The 22,612-nt window shown below is 41.6% G+C and overlaps 1 protein-coding gene across 1 annotated transcript in view; it reads left to right on the top strand.

Moving 5' to 3' along the window:
- The window catches only part of HS1BP3 (HCLS1 binding protein 3), a 50,172-nt gene extending 38,348 nt beyond the window's left edge, over positions 1 to 11,824 (top strand). Inside the window, exons 5-7 of the mRNA XM_057427646.1 lie at positions 1,289 to 1,440; positions 1,916 to 2,051; positions 9,941 to 11,824. Of these exons, the coding sequence (XP_057283629.1) occupies positions 1,289 to 1,440; positions 1,916 to 2,051; positions 9,941 to 10,169 (517 nt within the window). The 3' untranslated portion in view covers positions 10,170 to 11,824. The remainder of the gene's footprint in view (positions 1 to 1,288; positions 1,441 to 1,915; positions 2,052 to 9,940) is intronic.
- The last annotated feature ends 10,788 nt before the right edge of the window (positions 11,825 to 22,612 follow it).

Genomic DNA, 22,612 nt, shown 5'->3' on the forward strand with positions numbered 1-22,612 from the left:
CCTGACCTGCTCTCTGCAAAGGAGAAGATCAGATCTTCTATTGTGAGAGGCACTCATAGGGTCTACCTTAGCAATTGCAAGACCATGACTGCTCAGAGTAAGGATCTCAGAAATATGGCAATTTCTTAGGAAGGACATCCTGTCCTAAGGAACACTTCTTTTTCAGGTTAGTTTGAATTGGACTTTTCACCCAAAGCTTTTTGCCCTCTTCTGTACATTTTCTTTTTATGCCATCTGATTTGATGCATAACTCAAGCTGCTCTACTATTGAAGCTGCCTGATAGCTTCAGCTAGTGGAACATGACTCCTGGGTATGAAAGCAAAAGGCACATGCTTTTCACTCAGTTCATGGAAGGGAATTCAGCTCTCATTGTTGAAGACACATACAAATGAGGCCTCTTAATCCAAACTACTTTTTAGCTTCCTTCTCTGGTCATGGGGAGAGGGAGAAATCTTCAGAGATTTATTGCATCCAGGTATCAGTGTTCAAAATAGATGTGATTAATTGTCCTACAAAGATGCATGTCTCTTTCCACTCTGTAGAGAAGAAGCCTAAAAATTAACTTGGTCCCACTGTCAAGTTTTTAGAAAACTAAATTTAGAGGAAGTTAATCCTGCCCTTGGTTCAAGAAAGTGCTGAGCGACATTTGTAAATTGTGCAAATAGCAGTCTGTCCAACCAATCATCTCCCAGTCCCTGCTAGCTTAAACTTAAATGTGATGTGGTCTTTGTACCACGTTTCCTCTTGGGAGGAAGAGGGGAGTGTCTAACAACTTTATGAAAGAAGTATGCAGCAGTCAGAAACAGCAGCAGGCACTGGGAAGGAAGTGGAGACAAAGGGATTTAAAAAAACCTGTCCAAAGGGATTAGTGCAATGGATCAACCCACACTTGTTTTTCAAGCCATTCCTTTCTGTCTGTCTATGACAGTATTGCTGGAACTGGTCATCTTTCTTATTCTAAGCTTTCTGTGTGGGAGAGTAAAACTGCTTAAATGTGATTGAGTGGTGGTTTGCACAGTACAGCAGTGTTAGCCCTGCTCCTCTAGTTCCCACTGAGTTCCTTGATAGTTAAGAATACAAAACATGAGTACAGATAGAATGTATCAGACCAACAGCCCCTCCAGCTCAACTCAATATTCTGTTCCTGCCAGCAACTAACAGATGCCAATGTACCTTTCTCTAACCCTTTCCCAGCCTCCACTTATTTTCAGCTTATGAGACTTTCTAGCCATAAATCTTTCATGTTATATGAAGAATTGCAGAGCTTTCTTGTCTCTTATGTTTTAGAACTAAAAAAACGAAGAAGGCATCTGCTCCTCCAACCAAGGAAGAGAAGCCCAAATTAACCATTTTTGAAGAGGAAGTAGATCCAGATGAAGGACTCTTTGGCCCAGAAAAAGTTTTCTCATCAGTTGGTCCCAGGAAGAAGATGAAAGAAAGTAAATCTGTTCTATATTTATATATACGCAGAAGCTTTTAAAATGTAGTGATGCAAAGTATAAAGGCTAAATAATGACTTGGGAATGTTAAGGCAAACCTTCAGCTGGGGCAGAATCATCTAGAATCGTTCAGAAAGAATAACTAAGACCTGAAGTTCCCACAGCTGTTCACTGTTGACATTTTGGGCTGGGGTATTATAGGTCTATGGGAGCTGGATGTCTCACAGTCATTCTTCTCACACTGACAAGAGTAATGTGACCTACTCTTGAATGCAAGAAGAAAGCAGATTTACTAAGTCACAAGAGTGCAGAGAATCGCTGCACTTCGTGGATTGGAAGTCCTTGTAAAAAAAAAAGATTGTCCACATGATTTTTTTTTTTCAGCTCAGTAGCCAGATTTACTAGCTAGTGTTCATACAGGTATTGTGTTATGTGGCATGATTTACCTACAGCATTTTCTGGTTCCCCTTTCTAGATCTGAAATTATTTGAAGATCCAGACCTTGGTGGGGTGGTAAGACTGGGTGACTCACTACTGTTGCCAACTGCCTTTAAGAACAAGGTGTATGTGCTGAACACAGGTCCTGAAGAGGACACTGAAGAACTGCTGAGGTATACATCTCATAACTGTTGTGTAGAATGAAGGTGATCTGAGGAGTTATTTGGACCTCAAAAGAGATTAATTTGAGGGCAAAGCTTAAATACTTTGAATGCTAACTGTGAATCACTTGTACTTGCAAGCAAAATATAAGAAAAATATGTGTCATGGAGCTTAGAAATCAAACACAGTAAAAAGGAAAGTAGGAAGATCCTTTGAGAAAGGAATGATGCAGGGTATTACTCTGTGACTGAAAGTAAAGGTCTTGAAGGCCCAAGGCATGCCATCTAGTCCTTGTTTTCTAACATGACACTTCTGCTTTCTGTAAGTAATCCCCAGGGGAAAACTGACCTTCGTTATGAAAAGTTAGAGACAAAGCCCAGAAACAAAGAAGAATTCAGCTTCAATGAGCTGAAATCAGGGGGTTTTGCCACATGAAGAATAGTTTTCTGCTGGTGGCTCACAAATATCTGTGCACACTTCCAGGAGGAATCCTGTGCACACCTCTACAGCTGTAAAGGACTCTTAATTAAAATCTCCATCACCCTGCATTTAATTTTTAATCTAGTAGAAAGGAGGGCTGGAGGTCAGAGTTGCAAGAGGGGATAATGTACTTGCTCTTACACTTACCTGCCCACCTTGATAGTGTAGCACTGGAATGTATCATCACATAATGTATTTTATTCCTGACATCTCTCTCACAAGGCTAATTTTCCTGCACTGATAATCCTCAAGGCATCAAGAGAGAGCCAATGCTCAGAGAGACCAGCATCACCAGGGAGTCTGTGCTCCCGTAGAGCTAAATTCATTACCTTCTGGATCTCAGGCTGGCATCTGAATGATGAGACCAGCCTGCTTCCAGTACTCATTCTTGCCAGCCGTCTCCTGTTAGGATGTATGACTTTCACAGCAGATACTAAACCTAGGAGAGAGAATCTGTGTGTGCTTTCAAACCTCTCCTGAAGCAGGTGGTTTTGCAGCTATTGCTTTCTGTGCATGCAGAAGTGCTAGCTATCTCAGTGGCAATACCTCACTTAATTTAAGCAAAGGTTAAATTGGGTTGGGTGCCATCTCACATGCCGTACTGACAGCCCACCTGATGTTTATAGAGACTGATGGGTCAGGACACGACCTGATTTAGTGCTGTAGTATAATGGGAGCAAACATGTATGTTCTTGCCATCTTGTCATTTGAATCATCTCCTACCTTCCCTTACCAGCAGACTGGTGTTATATGTTCTTACAGGGCAGTGCCAGTCTTTCCAGGCAGCGACCTTTTGTGGTGAGAGGAAATGTTCAATGTGAGCTGAACCCTGGAGTCTCTCTGGCATGGGAGCTTGAGCATATTTTGAGGTCTAAGAATAAATCTTACCTTTGACCTGTAGATGCTGTCAGTCATGCTTCCTTTCCAGAGGGGACTGAAGAAATTTCTCCCCAGGCCCTCAGATCAAAGGAGGAGCCATGACAACTTACTCCTTCAGTGGGCTAGAGCTGGGTAAGCTACTAGAGGAAAAGTGGCAAACATCTTGGTCTGTTGGACATACTCTCTTATACCACACAGAACACTTGCCTGGACACATTTTGTCAAGACCTATGACCAACTTGAGCTATGATGCACCAGCAGGTCTGTGATAGGTGCAGAAACCTAGACATGTTCACTGTACACTGATGGATTAGCTGCATAATGCAGATATGATAGCTCTTAACTCATGCAGTCTTCTCACATTCACGTTGTATAGCTGAGAAGTGCCTGACTTCCTGGGAAATGCACCTTTCAGTGAATCATGGAAAGAAATAGGAGAGCACTGCCTAAGTCAGAATCTTCTTCCAAAGGTGAGATGGGAAAAAGATGATGTTTAGAACATCAGAACACAGGAGCAACTAAAGCCTTCATGATCTGTCTGGCACCTGAGTGGTTGCAGCAGCAGTAGCACCCCAGCACTGTCAGCACAGCAGTGAATCCCCAGCAGTGACTTGCCACTCTTGAGGAAGAGACTGTTACAGAGACAAATGAGTCTGCAAAATTTGTGTGGGCTGTGCTTGTCACAACATGAGGGAGAAGAGAATATGATAAATGTTCTCATTGCAAACTGAGGACTGAGCTCTCTGTGGATGCCTGCTGAAATGAAATGAGAATTACTGTTTCAAATAGAATCACCTGCTTTACATTAACAAGTGTTGAGTTTTGAGAAGAACCAATTGCTTTGAAGTGTAATCAAAGATTTCTTTTTATGGCAAAATACTCATGTCCATTCAAACAGGTATCATCCCTCTTCCTGTCCATTGACCAGCCTTTTACTGGTTACTAATTTCTTTTGCCTATTAACAAGTACTAAGTGATGGTGATAAAGAAACTAGGTGAGCTACCTCACTAACCACTGGCATTGCAGATACAAGCACTCTTTCCTACCATTAAGTCTGCCGCAATACATGTGTGAGGTGCTTGTGGAGCACTGTACTTGCATGTCCTTCCAGAGCTTGTGGAAAAGAGATAAACTGCTGTGGCAAGAACCATCAAGGTCAAGTCTCATCATGTTGCCTGCAGGAAAAAAGGAGCACGTCATACTCTTCCTTCATGGGATGTGCTTTGAGAAAGGGAGGGATAAATGCCTTTTTGGCTTATCTTTTCACCAGAGGAATATGGAGGATCCCAGGCTCTTCAGAGAAGTCTAGGGTCACATTATTTTTGACTCTTCCAAGGTGCTAGGTGACCAACTGTAGTGATATGAAAGGGTAGCTGATCAACCCTTTCACAGATGTTAAAGGCATTATCTTTGGGAATGATTTAGGACCAGGCCTCTCTCTTCTACAGTCATTTTCCTGGGTTGTGTCATAGCATTTAACGGTTACTTCTGGATACATTCAGCCATTTACTTCCATTCTCAAAGCTCCTCTTCAGTCTGATTTCCATTTGAGCTAGAGATAGAAATCAACTGATGCAGAAATCAGTATCCTGCAAACTCTCCCACTGTGGATTCTTATCCCATCTTATATTTTCATCTGTATCCACCCAGTGGCCACAGATCTGCAAATTAAGTTTTTATGCAGCAGGACCGCAGTCGACCCCTTCTGCCTCATGAATCTAAATTGTGCCTGCCTGGTGTGATGGATCAGGTTTTTGTGGAAAACCAATGCTAGAATTGATCCTGTAAATGTTGCAGCAGCTCTGTAGGTCCACAGAATTACATGAATTATCACACATCCTAGCATGAAATAATTATCACAGTTTTCTGAGCAGCTTTTTAGGAGAGATTTAATTTCACCTTTGATAATGAATAGGGAGTTGAACTGGAAGGAAGCAGCTGCCAGCATAGCATTTGTCTTTTTCCAGTCCTGAGAAAAGCGTCAGCAGCAGGATCCCAGTTCTGCTGCCTTGTGATGGCAGATCTGGTATTCTTTCTCAGGATTATGCTGATCTAAAACTGGTGTTGAAAGGGACAGTCCAGCTCCTACCTTTGTGCTACAGCTGTATCAATCTGCCTGTGTCCTGAAAAGATTAATTTTGTCTGTAGTTAAAGGTTGATCTGTTTTTACAGCTGCAATCTGTGCCATCAGTGATGCAAATGATGACCCTTTCAGGAGGATTATACTGTTAGGGGCTGAAACTGTTTGTGAAACCACATCCTAACTATCTAAACACCATGCAGTCCATACAGCTTCTTGAGCAGGTTTGTTAGCTTCAGGTTTGACAAGGAGCTGATGCCACCCTTGAAACAGAAAAAGTTTTTATGTTCTTCATTCAGCAGGCCATTCACAGATGTCAAATTCTGAAAGCAACACTTGCATCTTCAGACTAAGCAGGAGTTACATGAGACACCACATCCAGCACCACCTGGTGAGAAACACTTTCTCACTGTCCTCAGGATATGGGATCAGCACCATAGTTGGGTTGCAGGGGAAAGTAGAAGCTGGAGAGGAGATACCTCCTACACAGCCTCCTGTGCTTTGCACTCCTGTGCTTAACCCCAGCCTTTATAATTTCCACAGGCCCTTGCTAGACATCACACTGTCTCTGCTGACCATAGCAGAAGTGATGGTCAACAGATACTTCAAAACCTTCTTCTTATTTTGGGGTACAAGTCTTTCCCCAAGTAATGTATTGATATTACACCTCTCCCCAAGGCTTCAGCAACCTATCTCTCAGACTTGGAATTAACACCAGACTAAATAAAGACACCCATAATGAGATAGGGAAAGATAAATGCCTACTCCGCAAGAACTGCTGAGAGTTGCATAACCTAGCTGCAAGCACGATCCTTTTGGATATTTTAGCAAATGGTAGTCTTTGTCTCTTGCTTTCATTACTGTCCTCCTCATTAGAGCATTCCTGGCAAACAGAGGTCGCTGTCACCATCAGGCTAGATGCTGTACAAGCACTAGCACATAGTCATTCCTGTCCCAAAGATCTTGTCCAGTAGACAGGACAGAGTTCAGAGCAGTGTCATCTAAGCTGCTGAAGTTCTGGTGGCAGCTGTCTCCGTCTCAAAGTCAGTAGTCTTTTACTCTCTTTTAAATCCGCATGCTATCATAAGGCTTTGTGACAGCCTTTCTTCACTAAGGGTTTTGATTGCTTTCTGCATCTGGAAACAAAGAAGATTTTCCACCAACAGAGTCTGTGAATCAGCACAACAGTATATGGCAGGAATTTTAAACAATGTGGTGCTGCTTTTCCATTACAGAAAAAGAAGGAGACTAATTAGAGAATGATTAATTACATGGATTCTGTGCTTGATTGTCTATAAAAAAGATGGGGGTGGGAAAGTTCTGCTTTTAATCTTGTTATTTTAGAATAGCTGGTTGATTTTTTTCATCCTCCTCCTAGCCTGGAGTTAAATATGGTGGTAGTTATGCACTGTAACAATTCATTTGCTTCTCAAGAAATAGAAGTCCTTGTTTCTATGTCTGCCTGAGGCATTTTGCATTTTACCTCTTTAGTTTTCCAAAGACAGTTGTGTCTCACAGGATCAAACAGCAGTGGATCAAACAGTTTGCCTAGCACTGAAGCACTGAAAAGCAGGTTTTGAGACAAAGACCACGTGTTATCTGTTGTGCTCTTTGTAAAAGATTTCTGTCTAACCAGTGTCTTGAAAAAACCCATGACAAGAAAAGAATATTTACATGATCAGCTTCCAGACTTTGAAAAATCATCTCCTGCAGAATTTTTGGCCTAAAAGCACACTACCAAAATACCTCCCCATACTCACACTCAGAACCCCTGCAACCTACTGGCCTGCATCTTTTGGGGGTATTTTATGACTGTGCTGGCTGGTTTTGTTGCTGTAGTTAGCACAGAAATTAATATAGAGCCACAGAGGAGTAGAGAATTCAGGGTGCTGTACCATCTGATCAGGTTAATGAGCTGTATTTACTGCTGCCTCTTCTGGGCAGTGCATCTAGTTCAAAATCATGCTTCCTTCATATTATCTATACATGTATGTATGTATTTTTTACCTGGTTATTACAGTTTCTGTTATTTATTACCAAAACTTTATGACATGGGCACTGATTCATTCAGTATATTTTTATGCCAAGAAGGGAAGCATCAGATCAGCTAAAGAAAGCTAAGCTTCAGAAATACCAGCCCTAACATGTTTTATTTATAACGTAGCAAAGAGAATAAGAACACGTCTTGGCAGTGTGATCACAGGTGTGATATCTTTGGATATCAGAGTTTGCAGCAAACAACTTGTCTGGGCTTAAATTAATTTCTTCTAGTAGATGAGGAATTTGGGAGGAAGAAATACACTGACGAGATGTTTTGTAAGTTAGGTGGGATGCGTCGCCCACAGGGAATCATGGAAACTAAAAGACATCAGAAATCTTACCTAAATAAAAGAGAATATAATGTCCAGGATTACTTGGGGGATGAAATTTGAGGAGCTCCCTGCTGGAACACAAGTCCACGAGGAAGAATTAAAGGTGCAGAGCTCTCAGTGGCACTGCTCTGTCCATCAGTTGGTCTGTTTAAGTATTTCTGAGTTTTAAATACCTGTTACAAGAGCAGCGTTGGTTAAAACTGACCCTTAATAGAGTGCCTTTGGAAGTCACAAAAAAATCCGTCTTCAGGCATGGTTTTACCTTAAAGTGTTCTGACTGTCTATACAGCAGAAAATACAGGCTTATCCTTGTTCACTTTATGGTCAGTGTATTTTGTGTCAGCCTGGGCAGCACAGTCGGAAGTTCTTCACAGCTTTTAATAAGAGCAAACAAAAACAGAAACCCTTGAAATCATGCAGTTTTTCTTAATAATAATGGGGTCCTTAGCTGAGAGTGCTAGAGCTGTTGAAGTACCTGAGGTTTTAATATTCATACAATGTTCAGTCGGGATGGAGTAATAAAGTGTCTCAGAGACACCAATTCTTCCATTGATCATGTTCCCCATGGTCCTGGCCTGTTACCCTAATCAGTTGCTTTCCAAATTATGGAAGAGCTCAGCTTTTCTTTAACTGCCTCCATTATTTAACTGTAGTTTTGGCTGTGGCAGAGGGAGTTTTACTGTTGGCAGTGTTACAGCCTGATTCAGTTGATTTTGAAGATAAAAACAGTTCTTACAACACTGCTTATAAACAATTAAACAGTTATATCATTTCACTGCCTAAGATGCTAGAGTCACAGAGTAAGTGTATCCTACTAGAGCTGAGGTCTGGCAAGGAGTTACCTACGTATTACAAACCTACTGTTCCTCTTGACTTTTGGCTCCTGGTGCCCCATGTAAAAGTTTTTGCCTGTGTGTCTTATGCTTTACCTTTCCTGATCTTGTATGTGCTACTTATGCTTTACCTTTCCTGATCTTGTATGCTGCAGTTAGAGGTGGTGCCTTCTGCAAGTTGTGTATTTTGTAAGCATATGAGGTATGCATTTTATCAGGGGCTTCACTTTTGTAGCTAGTCATTACACAGCTAATCATCTGCATGGATTGCCAGTTGGGTTTTTTGACTGCTTAACAATTATTTATCAATTAATCCTTTGGGAAACTAACAACTGTTTATTCCTTAAGGTATTTTGTTTGACCACCATGTTCAGAGGACCAAAACAAGAGTCTATTTTGATTCAAAGCAGAAATTAGTGTGGCCTGAAAAGACTTCTCTAGCTATGCTAATTTTTGCTTTGCCATCTCTGCTGTATTGTGTCATCACCTTCTTTCCCTTTCCTCCACATACTCACTTTCCAAAGTCAGACACCTCTTGGAGTCACAAGACAATCTGTTGTAAGGGCTCTCTCAAAATCAGTAACAGCTCCTATGGGAACAGTCAGGCATGCACAGTGTTTTGTGTCTCTTTATAAGGTCAAATAATGCAAGTAGAAAACATCCTTAACTGTTTCAGGTGTTTGGGGTTATTTCACTAGGAAACAGGGAGAAATGTTCTTCAGAAAGAGTTGTATACAGTCACAGATTTCAGAACTTCTTAAGTTTCTTGGAAACAAATGTGAACACATTATTTTTAAAGCCATTAGTTTTTCCAGTTTCTTATGATTGAGCATGGGGGATGTTCAGTCTCAGATGAGATGAGAATGAAGAGGAAGTAGAGCTGAATTTGAACAATTTTACTGTCCCATGAAAATCTCTTGGAAGAAAATCATCCTGTCACAAATCAAACATTCTTTTTCCCCAAACTAAAGTTCTTTTTCTTTTGATAATTTCATATTGCTTTTAGTTCAGACATTTGAAAACATGATGTAAAATTAATTAACTTGTATGGCAAACTGAAAAACCACATTATAAAAAGACAGTTCTTATTTTGATAACATGGAAACCTTTATGGAAAGCTCTTTCTGCAAGAGAAATTAATAGAATTTGATTCTTTCCTGTATAAGGTTTTAACTTTGCAAGGCTGCATTTTCTTATAAAAGAAAAGCAGTTCAGAAATTCCCAAGGTGTTACTGATGTTTTCTTTTTATTCCAGAGTTGAAGATGATTTAGAGAAACTCTTGAAAGTAACCTCCAAACCAAACCCTAAGGTAACATCAAAACCACCACTGCCTCAGAAGCCAGCAGTTCCCCCAGGGAGCACTAATTCATCCCCATTGGCAAAGACAAAGGAAAACAGGATTCAGACAATGAATGAAATGGATATTCTCCAGTATATCCAGGAAAATGAATCTATCAACAACCAAGATGCAAGTCTCTTTTGAACATGCATGTTCTTAAAATTTACTTAGATGTACTTAAAATAATGCCTTCTTGACCCAACTCCTGGTGAGCTCGTGACAGCAGCAATTGTTGACCAGATGCATTTACTGTTACAGAGCTCATTTCTGTACTGTCATACAGAGAGCAGCAAGTTTGACTAGCAAAGGCTCAACATGATGTTTTCAAAACAGTGCAATTAGGGTAAAATGTTGCCTTAGATTTCCAGGGTTTTTCAGGTAATGTGGACAAGGACATAGCACTACAGATTGTCTACTACTATTTTAGTATCAACATAGTGCAGTTTTGGCCAGTTTAGTAATGACTGAAAATAGTAAGTGTGTTACACACGTGGCAGCTGTGAAGTGTCCAACAAACAATCTGAGGCAGGACAGGATGCTGTTCCTGTCATTGAGCTGACAGTGTATTTCAGCTCACTGAAAAGCTTTTTACTTTTATCCTGTGTTATTTTTGTAGCAGCCCTTTCCTCCCAGACGGGTATTTCAGTAATCTATAACCAGGAACTGTTAAGCATAGGTAACAGTTCCTCTGTTACTCAGAGAAACACTGAAATTCCAGCTAAGCCTGACAATCTGCTGCCTTTGTTGTTGTGCAAATGCCAACTTATAGGAGAACTTGTAGGACTGTAAGCATTAGAGCTATGCATCTTTGTCCCCTGGAGAGAACAGCAAATGACTGAAGATGTCTGAGAGTGCGCTTTCAGACAAATGTAGAAGTTGCAGTGTGAGGGAGGTTTGGATACTGTAGGGCTCTTACGAACCTACTAAAGATACACAAGGGCTAATCTTTTTTTCCAGCCAAGTCTTCCTGGTCTTCCACTGTAGTTAGTGGAGAGAAAGAGATTTGTCTGGGAGTTGTTTCAAAGTCTATGTGTCCTAATGGATGAACAAGGCCAGGTTGGACAGGGCTTTAAGCAACATGGTGTAGTGAAAGATGTCCCTGCCCACGGCAGGGGTCTGGAACCAGATATCTTTAAGGTCCCTTCCAACCCAAATCATTCTATAATTTGCTCTCTGGAATCACTCATTCCTTCCTCTTTGCTTCACCCATAAATTAAAGAAGCCATGATTATTAATTCCACTAAGCTAAAATGAGGTTTTTCATTAAACAGAGGTCTGCTCATTACTATAACAATGGTTAAAACAAGGGAGAACAAACCTGGAATTATCCAGAGGAGAAAGACAGGAAGAAAATGTGCTAGAGAAATTTTAATATGCAGGAAAAGAAAAATCTGGTAGAACAGGCATCCCAGACTACCCCCTTTTTTCCCCCAGCTCAGGCATTCTGGTTCAACGTGCTGAATTTACATCTAATGGGACTCGATACCTGCTGTCATGGAGGAAGATATTTCCAAACCCATTCCACATGTTTCCAGATGTGAAGGCAAGCTCCCCAGAGGAAAAATACTAATATATTCAAGCCATATCACTATCTCCAAATTTGCCTTTCTAATATAGAACAAAATAAATCAAAAGCTATATTTTTTTTAATAATGAAATTATCTCTATTAGTATTTCATTTTTAAGCCAATAGAAAATATGATAAAGGTATTTCAGTTTGATGGGACAGAAAAAACATAACCATTGGCTCTCATCTATGCATGGTATGTTTCAGTACAATAAAACTTTTTGCTAACCTGCAGGTGTTATTATTACTCTCTAGGTTGTACAGTAGCAGCAAATCAGAGCTAAAGGATGGATTCCATCCAAAACATGAGGAGTCGTAGGTGGTGTTAAAGTGAAAAAAACCCTGTGTAAATAAGAATGAAACCAAGAATGTAGCTGCTCTCATATTTCCTTTGAGAGCAGCTAAAGGTAAAAACTATATATGGGCAAAGGCAGTAGCTGATCCTGTCTGTTTTCAGTGTCCTGGTGCAATTAGGAAGCTTGTTTATCCCATCCTGCAAAAGGGGAACAAAAGCACTGAGGAGAAAATAGATTACTTTCCAGAGAGCAGGCAGAGAATAGCAGGGAAGATAAATTAATTCAGGACAGCCTTCCTGTTGCACTACCTGGTCTAGTAACAACTGTGTATTTAATGGAGGGTTGAGGAATCTTGATCTCCACTTTATTCGTCATTGGAGGAGACTGCTTGCATTGCTGCTAAAACTACCACATTGAGGGCCATGGATTTAAAGATGTGTGAACTGAATACAGATCTTCACCTTTAGTGAGATTAAGATTTCTTGAAGAGAAATTATAGAACAGAGCTGGCAGCAGCTTGGGAAGACCAGTTTGTCCACCATCCTGACATAAGCAGGAACATTTGGCCTGTGTCCTGCTGATGGCAGTTCTCACTGGCCAGGACAAGGTGTATCAATGTGAGGCTGAACTGGAAGAGTAGGCAGATGCCAGAGCAGGACATGGTGGCTGAACATGGTTTGGCTGGAGAGATACCTGAGCATGGGCACTGAACTACTCTTGCAGCAGCAGTAATTATGCCTGCTAAGATATTATCTCTCACAGGCATTTTTCTAACCTTAAACATCTGGCTGACTGGCAAGCAGCACTGGAGATGCCATAGCCTCCCTGGGTGTGCCATTACAATGTTTTGCCATCCTATTAGAAATGTTTTTCTACTGTTTGACATAGCTGTTCCTTAGTGCAACCTCACCACAGAACGAGAACAAAGTCTATTCCTTTCAGTCTCTTTTTCTAGGCTGAACAACTCTGACCCGTGCAGGTGGCAGCAGGACAGGAAAGGACATTACTACAGTATCAGCCTCTCATGACTTGGTGTGCCCTAGATTTATGTTGTCATTTTGCATTGGATTTCTCATGTTTTTAGAAGAATTGTTCTATATAAACATTCCAGGGGCACTAAAGGATGCCATCATCCCATACCCTTTCACTAACACCTCTTGGTGCAGGGACACAATGTGCAACCTTTCACTGTTCCTCATAGCAGTATTATCTGTCTGCCTTCCACCGTTTTTAAGAGTTCCACATAGAAATGGCTCATGCTTTTACAAAGCAGTAGGAGGGCAGATATTACATATTACCATCATAACCATGGGAACATTCCCAGTAATACTGATGTAACAACAATATAGCTGTACCTATTTTGAACGGCCAAGGAATACTTTGCCCCCCAGCCATCCCTAAAATTGTCAAATTACCTAAACACCATAGAGTAGGAAGAGCTATTGATTGATTCCTGTGCTCGATTTTTAAGACTGTTTTAAGGTCAATGCTTTACTTCAGGAAAAAAAAAAATCGTCTTTCCTGTCAAGCCACTAACATAAGAGGATCCTTCATAAAACCCAGTGTAATGCATTTGGTTTTCAATGCAAATACCTAGCTGCAGTAATATAGGCACCTAGAGGTGAGTTACAGTCCTTGAATAAATTATATATATATAATGAATCATTATGATACAAGAGAAGAATGTTGGAAAATGTAGCCCAGAAAAATTGAATGTATTATTTGAAATGGCACAGGGAAAACACACAACATTCTTTGCATCCTGCCAGACCAGAACTTCCTTTTTTTTCCCATATACCACTTCTAGTAGCAGCTATTTTATTAGCATGCTCTTGACAACTCTTGAAATTCAGTTATGGACTGTAATTAAGTTATTGGCTGACAAGCATCACCTTTCAAAATTAGTAGTAGCTGGCTCATCAGAAGAGTGGAAAAGCAAGAGTTATATTTAAACCCTTACAAAAGTTGTTTTCTTTAGTGATTAGAACCCATAATAGGTATCTCTATTGGATTAGAAGCTGCTTCTTGTTTTGAATAACCTTTTGCTTCTTATGTGGTACAGCACTAATTAACAAAGCCATTATATACTTTATTTGGGTCATGGTTAAAATACTGATTTCCCTGAGCTGGGTATTTCACAGATGACATGTGGGCCATCTGCTCAGGTCTGTTCTGTTGCTGTATTTTTAAGAAAGTTAATTCCCACATATCCTTTAAGGCCTAGTTCTGTCAATGACAATTTGGGTTGGTCTAAAAAATGCATATTAATTGAATCTGATATTTCTGCTAATCTTTGCCCAGAAGTTATCTTCTGGAAAGAAGGTGAGCTTGCTACAGCTGAATACACAACTCAACTGTGATTTAAGGTCATGGAAATCCATCATCCTCATGGGGCACTAAGGCATTAGCTATGAAAGAAGGCTGTAAATGACCAATCCCTGTGGTCATTAGATTTACTACAGAGTACAAAAAAGCACTTATATTTCACTTATAAATGTGTCTGTCACTAATATCGCCAAGGATTCTTGGATCTTTGTGTATGTGTATCAACCACTTACTGATCTATGTGTTCTCACATTTGCCACAGTTTAGACTTCTAAGTCAAGAAGAGAGAGAGGTTTTACCACGAGGTTTTGTCTATATTCTTACTCTTCATCTCAACATCAACAACAGGACTGAATAAAGTCACTCAGTTGCCTTCTGTATTGCACCAATCTCTACTCTGATTCATCTTCAAGCCCTTCTGATTCATTTTTTTCAGCTCTCACCATATCACTTATCTTCCTTTATAGCCTTTTGCATACTACTTAATGAACTTAATGAAGAATTCAAATGAAGGGAAATCATGTGCCTGTGTTACTAAAGAGGCATCTGTAAAGTATGCTGCTTTGAGTAAAGATACTAGCAGTGAAATGTGATGATTGTAAATAAAATTAGTAGTCAAATGGCACTGTGGGAGTTAAGTCAGTGAAGCTCCTTAAAGAACCGAGTAGTCATAGATGTTTAGGGAATAAGTTTTATTCATGCCAGGATGTTATGGATGCTGAAGATTTATATGGGGTCAAGGAGAAACTGGTTAGACTCATGGAAGAGAAATATATCAAGCATTTTTAAAGATGCCACTTAGAGCTTGGGAAGACCTTGAGTTACAAGTTCCTGGAAATGAGGGGAATATTCAACAAGCAAATACTTTCACATTCCTCTATAGTCATCTGCTTTTGGCTGTTGTGAAGAGCTATACTGGGCTAACCCAAAACTCACACTGAATGAGTTAGTGAGGATTTGGTGAATGAAAGAACAGAACATCCTCAGTGCTTTATAGGATCATAGAATAGTTAAGAGTTGGAAAGGACCTTAAGATCATCAAGTTCCACCCCCCCTGCCATGGGCAGGGACACCTCACACTAAACCATGTTACCCAAGGCTCTGTCCAACCTGGCCTTGAACACCGCCAGGGATGGAGCATTCACAACTTCCTTGGGCAACCCATTCCAGTGCCTCATCACCCTTACAGTAAAGAACTTCTTCCTTATATCCATTCTAAACTTCCCCTGTTTAAGTTTTAACCCATTACCCCTTGTCCTGTCACTACAGTCCCTAATGAAGAGTCCCCTCCCCAGCATCCTTATAGGCCCCCTTCAGGTACTGGAAGGCTGCTATGAGGTCTCCATGCAGCCTTCTCTTCTCCAGGCTGACCAGCCCCAACTTTCTCAGCCTGTCTTCATATGGGAGGTGCTCCAGTCCCCTGATCATCCTCATGGCCCTTCTCTAGACTTGTTCCAACAGTTCCATGTCCTTTTTATGTTGAGGACACCAGAACTGCACACAATACTCCAGGTGAGGTCTCACGAGAGCAGAGTAGAGGGGCAGGATCACCTCCTTCAACCTGCTGGTCACACTCCTTTTGATGCAGCCCAGGATACAGTTGGCTTTCTGGGCTGCAAGCGCACACTGATGGCTCATGTTCATTTTCTCATCAACCAACACCCCCAAGTCCCTCTCCACAGGCTGCTCTGAATCTCTTCTCTGCCCAACCTGTAGCTGTGCCTGGGATTGCTCCAACCCAGGTGTAGGACCTTGCACTTGTCATGGTTAAACTTCATGAGGTTGGCACCAGCCCACCTCTCAAGCGAGTCCAAGGATGGCATTCCTTCCCTTTATCATCCTGCTTCCCGGCACCTTTGTAAGATCTGTCCACTGGCCTTATAACAACATGCCATTTCTCCTCTTGACTCTGGAGAGATTCCTGAAGTCAGTGGAAAATTTGACTTGCAGCATACACTTTTTCAAAAGCCGCATTTGATGTATATGTGTTATATTTTCAATGAGCATTAAAAGTCTTTTTGATATCAGATGAAGATTTCAACCATCCCTGATTGTTCCTCCAGATCCCACCCTTAATAAAAAGAATAGTAAACAGTAGGATTTGCCCAGGAAGTCAAATATAGGAGATGTACCAGGGGTAATTAGGCAGCAATTGGCATCATCACAGCACCCACCAAATTTCAGTGGAATAACCTCTAAACAGACCATCTGATGTTATGCTGTTTATCAGCAAGGTGCTTAGGCACCTCAGAGCTTGAAGTCATTGCCAAACACAGAAAGAAATAACAGCCCACTGGCCCCTGCTGCATTAACAGCAAACAGTGGTTTGTTACCATTGGCTGCATTGGTTTTATTATCAAGTACATAGGAGTCATAGCTGACTTTGCTGTCTGACATAGTAGTCATATGTAATTTCTCTTTAGAGAAGAGAAGGCTGTGTGGAGACCTCACAGCAGCCTTCCAGTAACTGAACTGGGCCTACAAGGATGTTGGACTATAGTGATAGGACAAGGGGGAATGGCTTCAAACAGGAGAGATTTAGGTTAGGTAAAGAAGAAATTCTTTACTGTGACTGGTGAGGCACTGGAACAGGTTGCCCAAGGAAATTGTGAACGCTTCATCCCTCTTCAAGGCCAGCTTGGGTGGAGCTTTGAGCAGGCTGGTCTAGTGGGAGGTGTTGGAACTAGATGATCTTAATATCTTTTCCGATCCTAACCACTCTGTGATTCTGTAGTATCAGATTCAGAGGTTTAGAGCTGTGAAAGCCATTGGGAAGCATTGTGGTCATCATGTCATCTTAATGTGGGAGTTTCAGTCATCAGGCCAAACCAGGATGATGTATGAAAACCATTTTGGAGGGGTTTGTTAAAAAATGCAAATCAGTCTCTCCTTGAACTCATTAAACACGCTCTGCAATTTAGCCATTTTCTACCAAAGGGAATGTTTCTGTGCCATTTATGTCATTGAAGGACTGCTTCCTGTGACTGCTGGGACAGTTCTACAGTCAATCTAAGCTGTCAGAATCCCATGCACACCATGAAAAGCTTGGTGGTTCTGATGCTTGAGAGAGGAGGTGAAGGAATAAGATGTGACACCACTGTCAAGTCTGATCAACTTGGAGAGCACCACTAAGAATGAGAGAGACAGGACAGAATGAATATAAACACATTCCCAGAGCCTTGTACTTTCCCTGAAAGATGGGGGCTGTGGGGCTGGGATGAACGATTCACTTAATGATTCTTTGGTGAGATGATTGCCATGGCTTTTCAAGTGAACACAGAAACAAACCAAGTAACATTACAAAGTTTTTACTGAGCACTTTTCTTACTTCTTTGCTAATATCTCTGCATTTAAGTTCTTCCAGGGAATTTGTGCTAGTGATCACAAGCTTCTCAGATTATTTTGTTGGTAATAATAATTTAAGGCTACTGATTTCACCTCAGTTTGATAGTGCCTGATTTTGTTAACAAGTTCTTACTGTGAACAAAAGTAACCATTTCTTTACCTTGAATGCTGAGAATCAAAGCTGCCTAGTGCTCCCCCCCCGCTTATGCAATCAAATCTGCAGGCTACTAGGATTTGTCTTGCTGTTTATGCCTTCCTGTCTCTTGACCTTTAATAGTTTACGTATTTAATCTTGTGTGCAGTCCCAGAAAGGAAATTTTTGTGTCCAGAACTCTTATCTATTTATAGTTGTAATGCCTTATTTTAAAAGAAAACATAATTCTACATGGAATGATGTGGAAAATTCATACTTTCATGAGGAATGAAAAAGAAATCTGGGGCTGTCTTTATCAGTGGCTTAGTTTAGCTCCAAGGAGCACTTCCACAGCAAATCGCCTGATCAGCTCCATTCACTATATGCCGGTTCCCACCACAGGGCTGCCATGGAGCAAACCAGACACTTGGGACCAGAGGACCCAGCAAGAAGTAGAAATAACTTTCCCCAGATGTGTACATGAGGGCAGTGGGTACTCATCACCAGCAGTCTCATTTTGTAAATCCTCTTCTGGTGTGCTGCTGCATTTGCTGATGCTACCAGTGGTAAACTGAGCCCTGAACCCATCTGACCTCAGCCTGTTTCCTTCCATTTTTAAAGTAAGGGATTGCGCTGAGAAAGGGCAAAATCACAGGGAAATTCAAGTGCTTCCCGGTTTGCAGGTGCTGAAGTGGATTTAACAACACCGGGTCAGGTACCTTCAATATAATAGCTTAGTCTCTGCTCAACTGACTCTGCTCTCTAGGCTGTTAACGAGTTTTGTATTAAGCAAACACTGGCTGAACTAAAGGAACAATGTTGCATTGTGTGGGATTCACAGGGGGAGAAAAACTCCCACATCTCCTGCTCCCAAGTAGCTGTCCTTATTGCTGACTATAAAATCCCTGCTTTTTCTTCTAGGAATCCTGTTTCTTTCCAGTTTCAGCAGGGAGGGTAATGCATGATTTTGGCACTGGCCTTGTTTCGTGTTTACTGAAGAAGTGGAAGATGGATTTTCAACAGTCCCTGAGGCTGCGAAAGGCAAAAGGCCTACAATTCCATCTGCTGAACTGACTGTCCCAAGCCTACCTCAAAATATAGTGATGGGGGTCACTTTGGGATGCTGTTGCTTCCTCCCATTTCCAAGCTGGCACCACACAAACTGGGCTGGATCAGGTGGCGGGGTGCTGCTCCATGCTCCCAGGCTGTGCCATTCAGCTAAGGCTGACAAGCAACAAGGCTGTTCTGACAGCATTGCACTTGCTGGACTTAACCAGCTCCAGTTTCAGTTTTCCACATTTGCAAGTCTGTGCGTGACAACTCTTTTGTAGAGTAGTCATGAGTTGACCCATTTCCCTTTAATGCAGTAATTACCAGACTGAGTACCTCCTCCTTCAAGGTACTGACCTGCCATAGCTCATCCAGTAATTACTGTGGATGAAATCTGCATTTACCACATCTTTTTTGTCCATTTCTGTTGCTGTTGCTTTTTCTTTTTTTCCTTTTCTTTCCCTTCTCCTTTTCTTTTTTTCTTTTTTTTTCTTTTTCCTTTTCTACTTCTCTTTCTTTTTCCCACCTGACTCACAGCTTTACCAGTTTTGTGAAAGAAAATCATGGGTATTTTTGGCTCAGACATATGATAAGAAAGATAAAAAATGGGAGCTTAATGGAAAAACTGAAACTGTTTCCCTAGAGCCATGTTTGACTAATGAATCCCATTTAATTCTACCAGAGACCCACACAGGGAGTTACACAGGGCAGAATTACAAACCAATAAGACAGGACAGCAGTTATCATTGTTGTCTGCTGTCTCACCTTGCTGTGAAGACTGTGCTGTTTGGCTGGGATACTTCAAGAGGTGCTGTATGAGAGTGACAAAGTGAGCCCAGCGGCATGTCCGTGCCCAGGGCCTGGGGTACTCACCTGTATGCGACTGTCAGAGACCTGCTGCTTCTCTTTCCTTTCCCTGTAGCTGGTTTAATAATGGCCATTTCATGGAAACAATATTCAGTTATTTTAGACACCTCAGTAAAGACTGGGATTTAAGACTTTGGAGTCATTTATAGGCTCTGTGTTTCTCTCTGTCTGATAACAAGTATGTATATAGCATATGAGAATATGGAAAAACCAGGAAGGCTTATTAATTTCCCCACAGTTAAACAGGACTCTGTAGCAGAGCCTGCAGAAGATTTCTCTGGTTTCCTATCTTGGCCACAAACCTCAGGGCTAAACTAAAAACACAAACAAAACAATCTTGTGGATTAAGGGATTTTCTGCTTTGTTTTCACTTTTTCATGGTGTGCATCAGGATGACCTGAAATATTCTCCCTCTGAAAAGCTTTTGCCTGCATTTTCTCTTGTTTTGTTAGAAATTCAGGAAGATGCTTTGGCTGCTGGACAGCCAGTGAACTGGTGACATTGCAACAGTTGAAAAGACAGGGGAAACCAGCGATTTTGGTATTACAAGTTTTAATTTCTTTTTCAGTTGCAATTCACATTTCATTTTTAAATGTCTAACAATGTGAGAAAAAATTTTGTTGGGGTTGCTAATGAATTGTCCCAATACTAAGGGTGTGAGAATATGGGTTTCCTCCTATTTTTCCCAGTAAAATATGAGAAACAAATGACCTTTAAAAATAAAAGAGGAAAAGCTTAACTGTTTTCTTTATTATGTCACAAAAATAGTCCCAAACTGCAAATTCCTTTAAAAGCCACCTTTCTGCATCCCATCCAGTTCCTGAGCCAGTCACTGTTCAGCTACTACAGGCTACTCGGAATTAGTGTGAATAAAGCATTTACTGGATTTGTGTCGGAACACCATCAGACAGAGCTTTTTAAAGGGAAACCTGCTTTGAAATCATAGCTTGTCACAGCAAAACCCGTGGAGGATTTTATGCCACATTCAGAGGCATAAAACCCAGAAAGCATATGTGCAGCCTTCCCTAGGATTAAGCACTGGGACTACAAAGACAAAAAAGGCTTGTAGTTTCCTAAAAAACAAAGTACTGGATACAGCCATGGGATAGGCCCCTTTTTGTGGGGTTTTACCCAGCTTCCCAGAACTAAAGGCTGCTCTCTGGGCAAAACAGAAAAACCGTGCTGCCCCTTCAGCACAGGCAGGGGTGTAACCATGCCTGAAATGGAAATGGCATCAGCTGCTGCAGAGGCTGAGCTGAGCATTCTCTTGCTGCAGCCTGGAAGCAGTGTGCTGATGGCAGTCCTGATTCTTAGAAACACTGTTATAAAAGTACTTAAAGCATGATGAAATGCTGACTAATGAGCAGTTACATAGAAGCGTGACTGTGTGCTTTGCAAGAAGGGAAAGCAAAGTCAGTGATTTAACACAGAAGCCTTCAGGTCACTGAAGCATGGTGGGCTGGTGGCAACAGGGTTTTCTGCCTTCACTGCACTTTGTGATGTGTGTGTGTGTGTGTGTGTGTGTGTGTGTGTGTGTGTGTGTGTGTGTCGGGGCAGGGGACACCAGGGAGAGTGAGAGCTGAGATTCTAGAGTATGAATAAAAGTATAGTTTGCTGGGATCTGAGTTTTTTCTAATCATTGTAGGCTTCCTGTTATTCTTTCCTTATTGATCACATGCCACAAATGAAACAGTAATCCCATTTGGCACCTGAGTAAACCAATAGGAACATGATCATTATTAGTATTAAGTGGCAAGTTACTCCTGCTGCAGATAAATATGTCTGGCCATTTCCCTTATAGGACAGTGCTTTTAGTTCCTTAAACTTTGCCAGATTTAGTTGTTCAGGGTAACATTGCACGTTTGGTTATTTAGCTCCAGCTGAGATATTAAGAAAGCTTCATCTCAAACAGTCCAGCAATCTTCAGGTGAAGAAGTTGTAGAAAGTTCTTTTAGTCTATGTATTTTTTTTCTTAAAACTGTGTGGATGAGAAGGGTTTATGGTCACATGTCTTGAAAGAAGGGTTTGGGAATCAGCATAGAAATCACTTGGATGCCAGAGTTGTGCCTTTTGCCTTATTAATTAGAAGCAGATAAATAAAACCTAAACCTTCCCAAATTTATCCGTATAAAAAGAGGAAAACAAGAAGGAAAGAAAGGAATGTACATGCTGCCAGTACTAATGTATTGTGGTCAATCCTGTAAATATTCCTGTGAAAGTAGTCTCCCCTGACAGTGCTCATCTGCAGCCAGCCAGTGGACATATCTCTGCTCCATGAGCCCAGCGTAGGAGGAGGCTGAGCAAGACTTGCCCTGCAAGCACATATCTCAGCCGCTGATGTCCAGCTCCAAAGGGGCTGTGGTGCCTAGTAAGTGATCAGCTTGGAGCAGGGGAACCGACAAGAAAGACTCTGGGCGGCCAGCAGCTGCAGGCCAAGCACGTATTGGACATCATTGTTTTGGGAAAGGAGCCAAACCTTAAGGGTGGTGGTACCTGTCTCAGAGCTGGCAGCTGAGAACCCCTTTTTAGTCAAAACAACTGGTGATTCCAGGCTGCTTCATCTGACCTTCAGCTAACTTGGGGTAAGATGACATACCCTCTGCAAGTGCCTGCTTTCCAATAAAAGGGACCCTGGCCAAGTTGCTCAGCTGCAGACTGTGGGCATCTAGACTTAGGTGAAATGGATCCTGCCTGAGGAGACTTTCTCTCCAAAAGTCATGCTGGGTCTCCCTTGAGCTGTAAGCAGAGCCAGGAGGCTCGTCCAGGCTGGGACCCATCATCTGGAGCCTTGCCATGATCATTATTTTGGCACATGTGCTTTGGGTTATTTGTTAGTGGACAAGCCAGCCGGAAGTGTCCTGGCACATGAGGTGGTCCATGTCAGCAGAGGCAGGGAATATGGAGGGTCAGTGATTTGTCCCAGGTGGGACTTGTGTCTTCTCAGGCCATGCTGGGCCACCTTCTGTGGGTAAGCAGAGGTCTGCTTCTCTCTGTCATGTGCTCA

This window comes from Pezoporus wallicus, unplaced genomic scaffold (genome assembly GCF_028554395.1).
Source record: "Pezoporus wallicus isolate ANWC-B61680 ecotype Strahan unplaced genomic scaffold, APGP_CSIRO_Pwel_v1 contig_6464, whole genome shotgun sequence".
In the NCBI taxonomy this organism is placed as follows: domain Eukaryota; kingdom Metazoa; phylum Chordata; class Aves; order Psittaciformes; family Psittacidae; genus Pezoporus; species Pezoporus wallicus.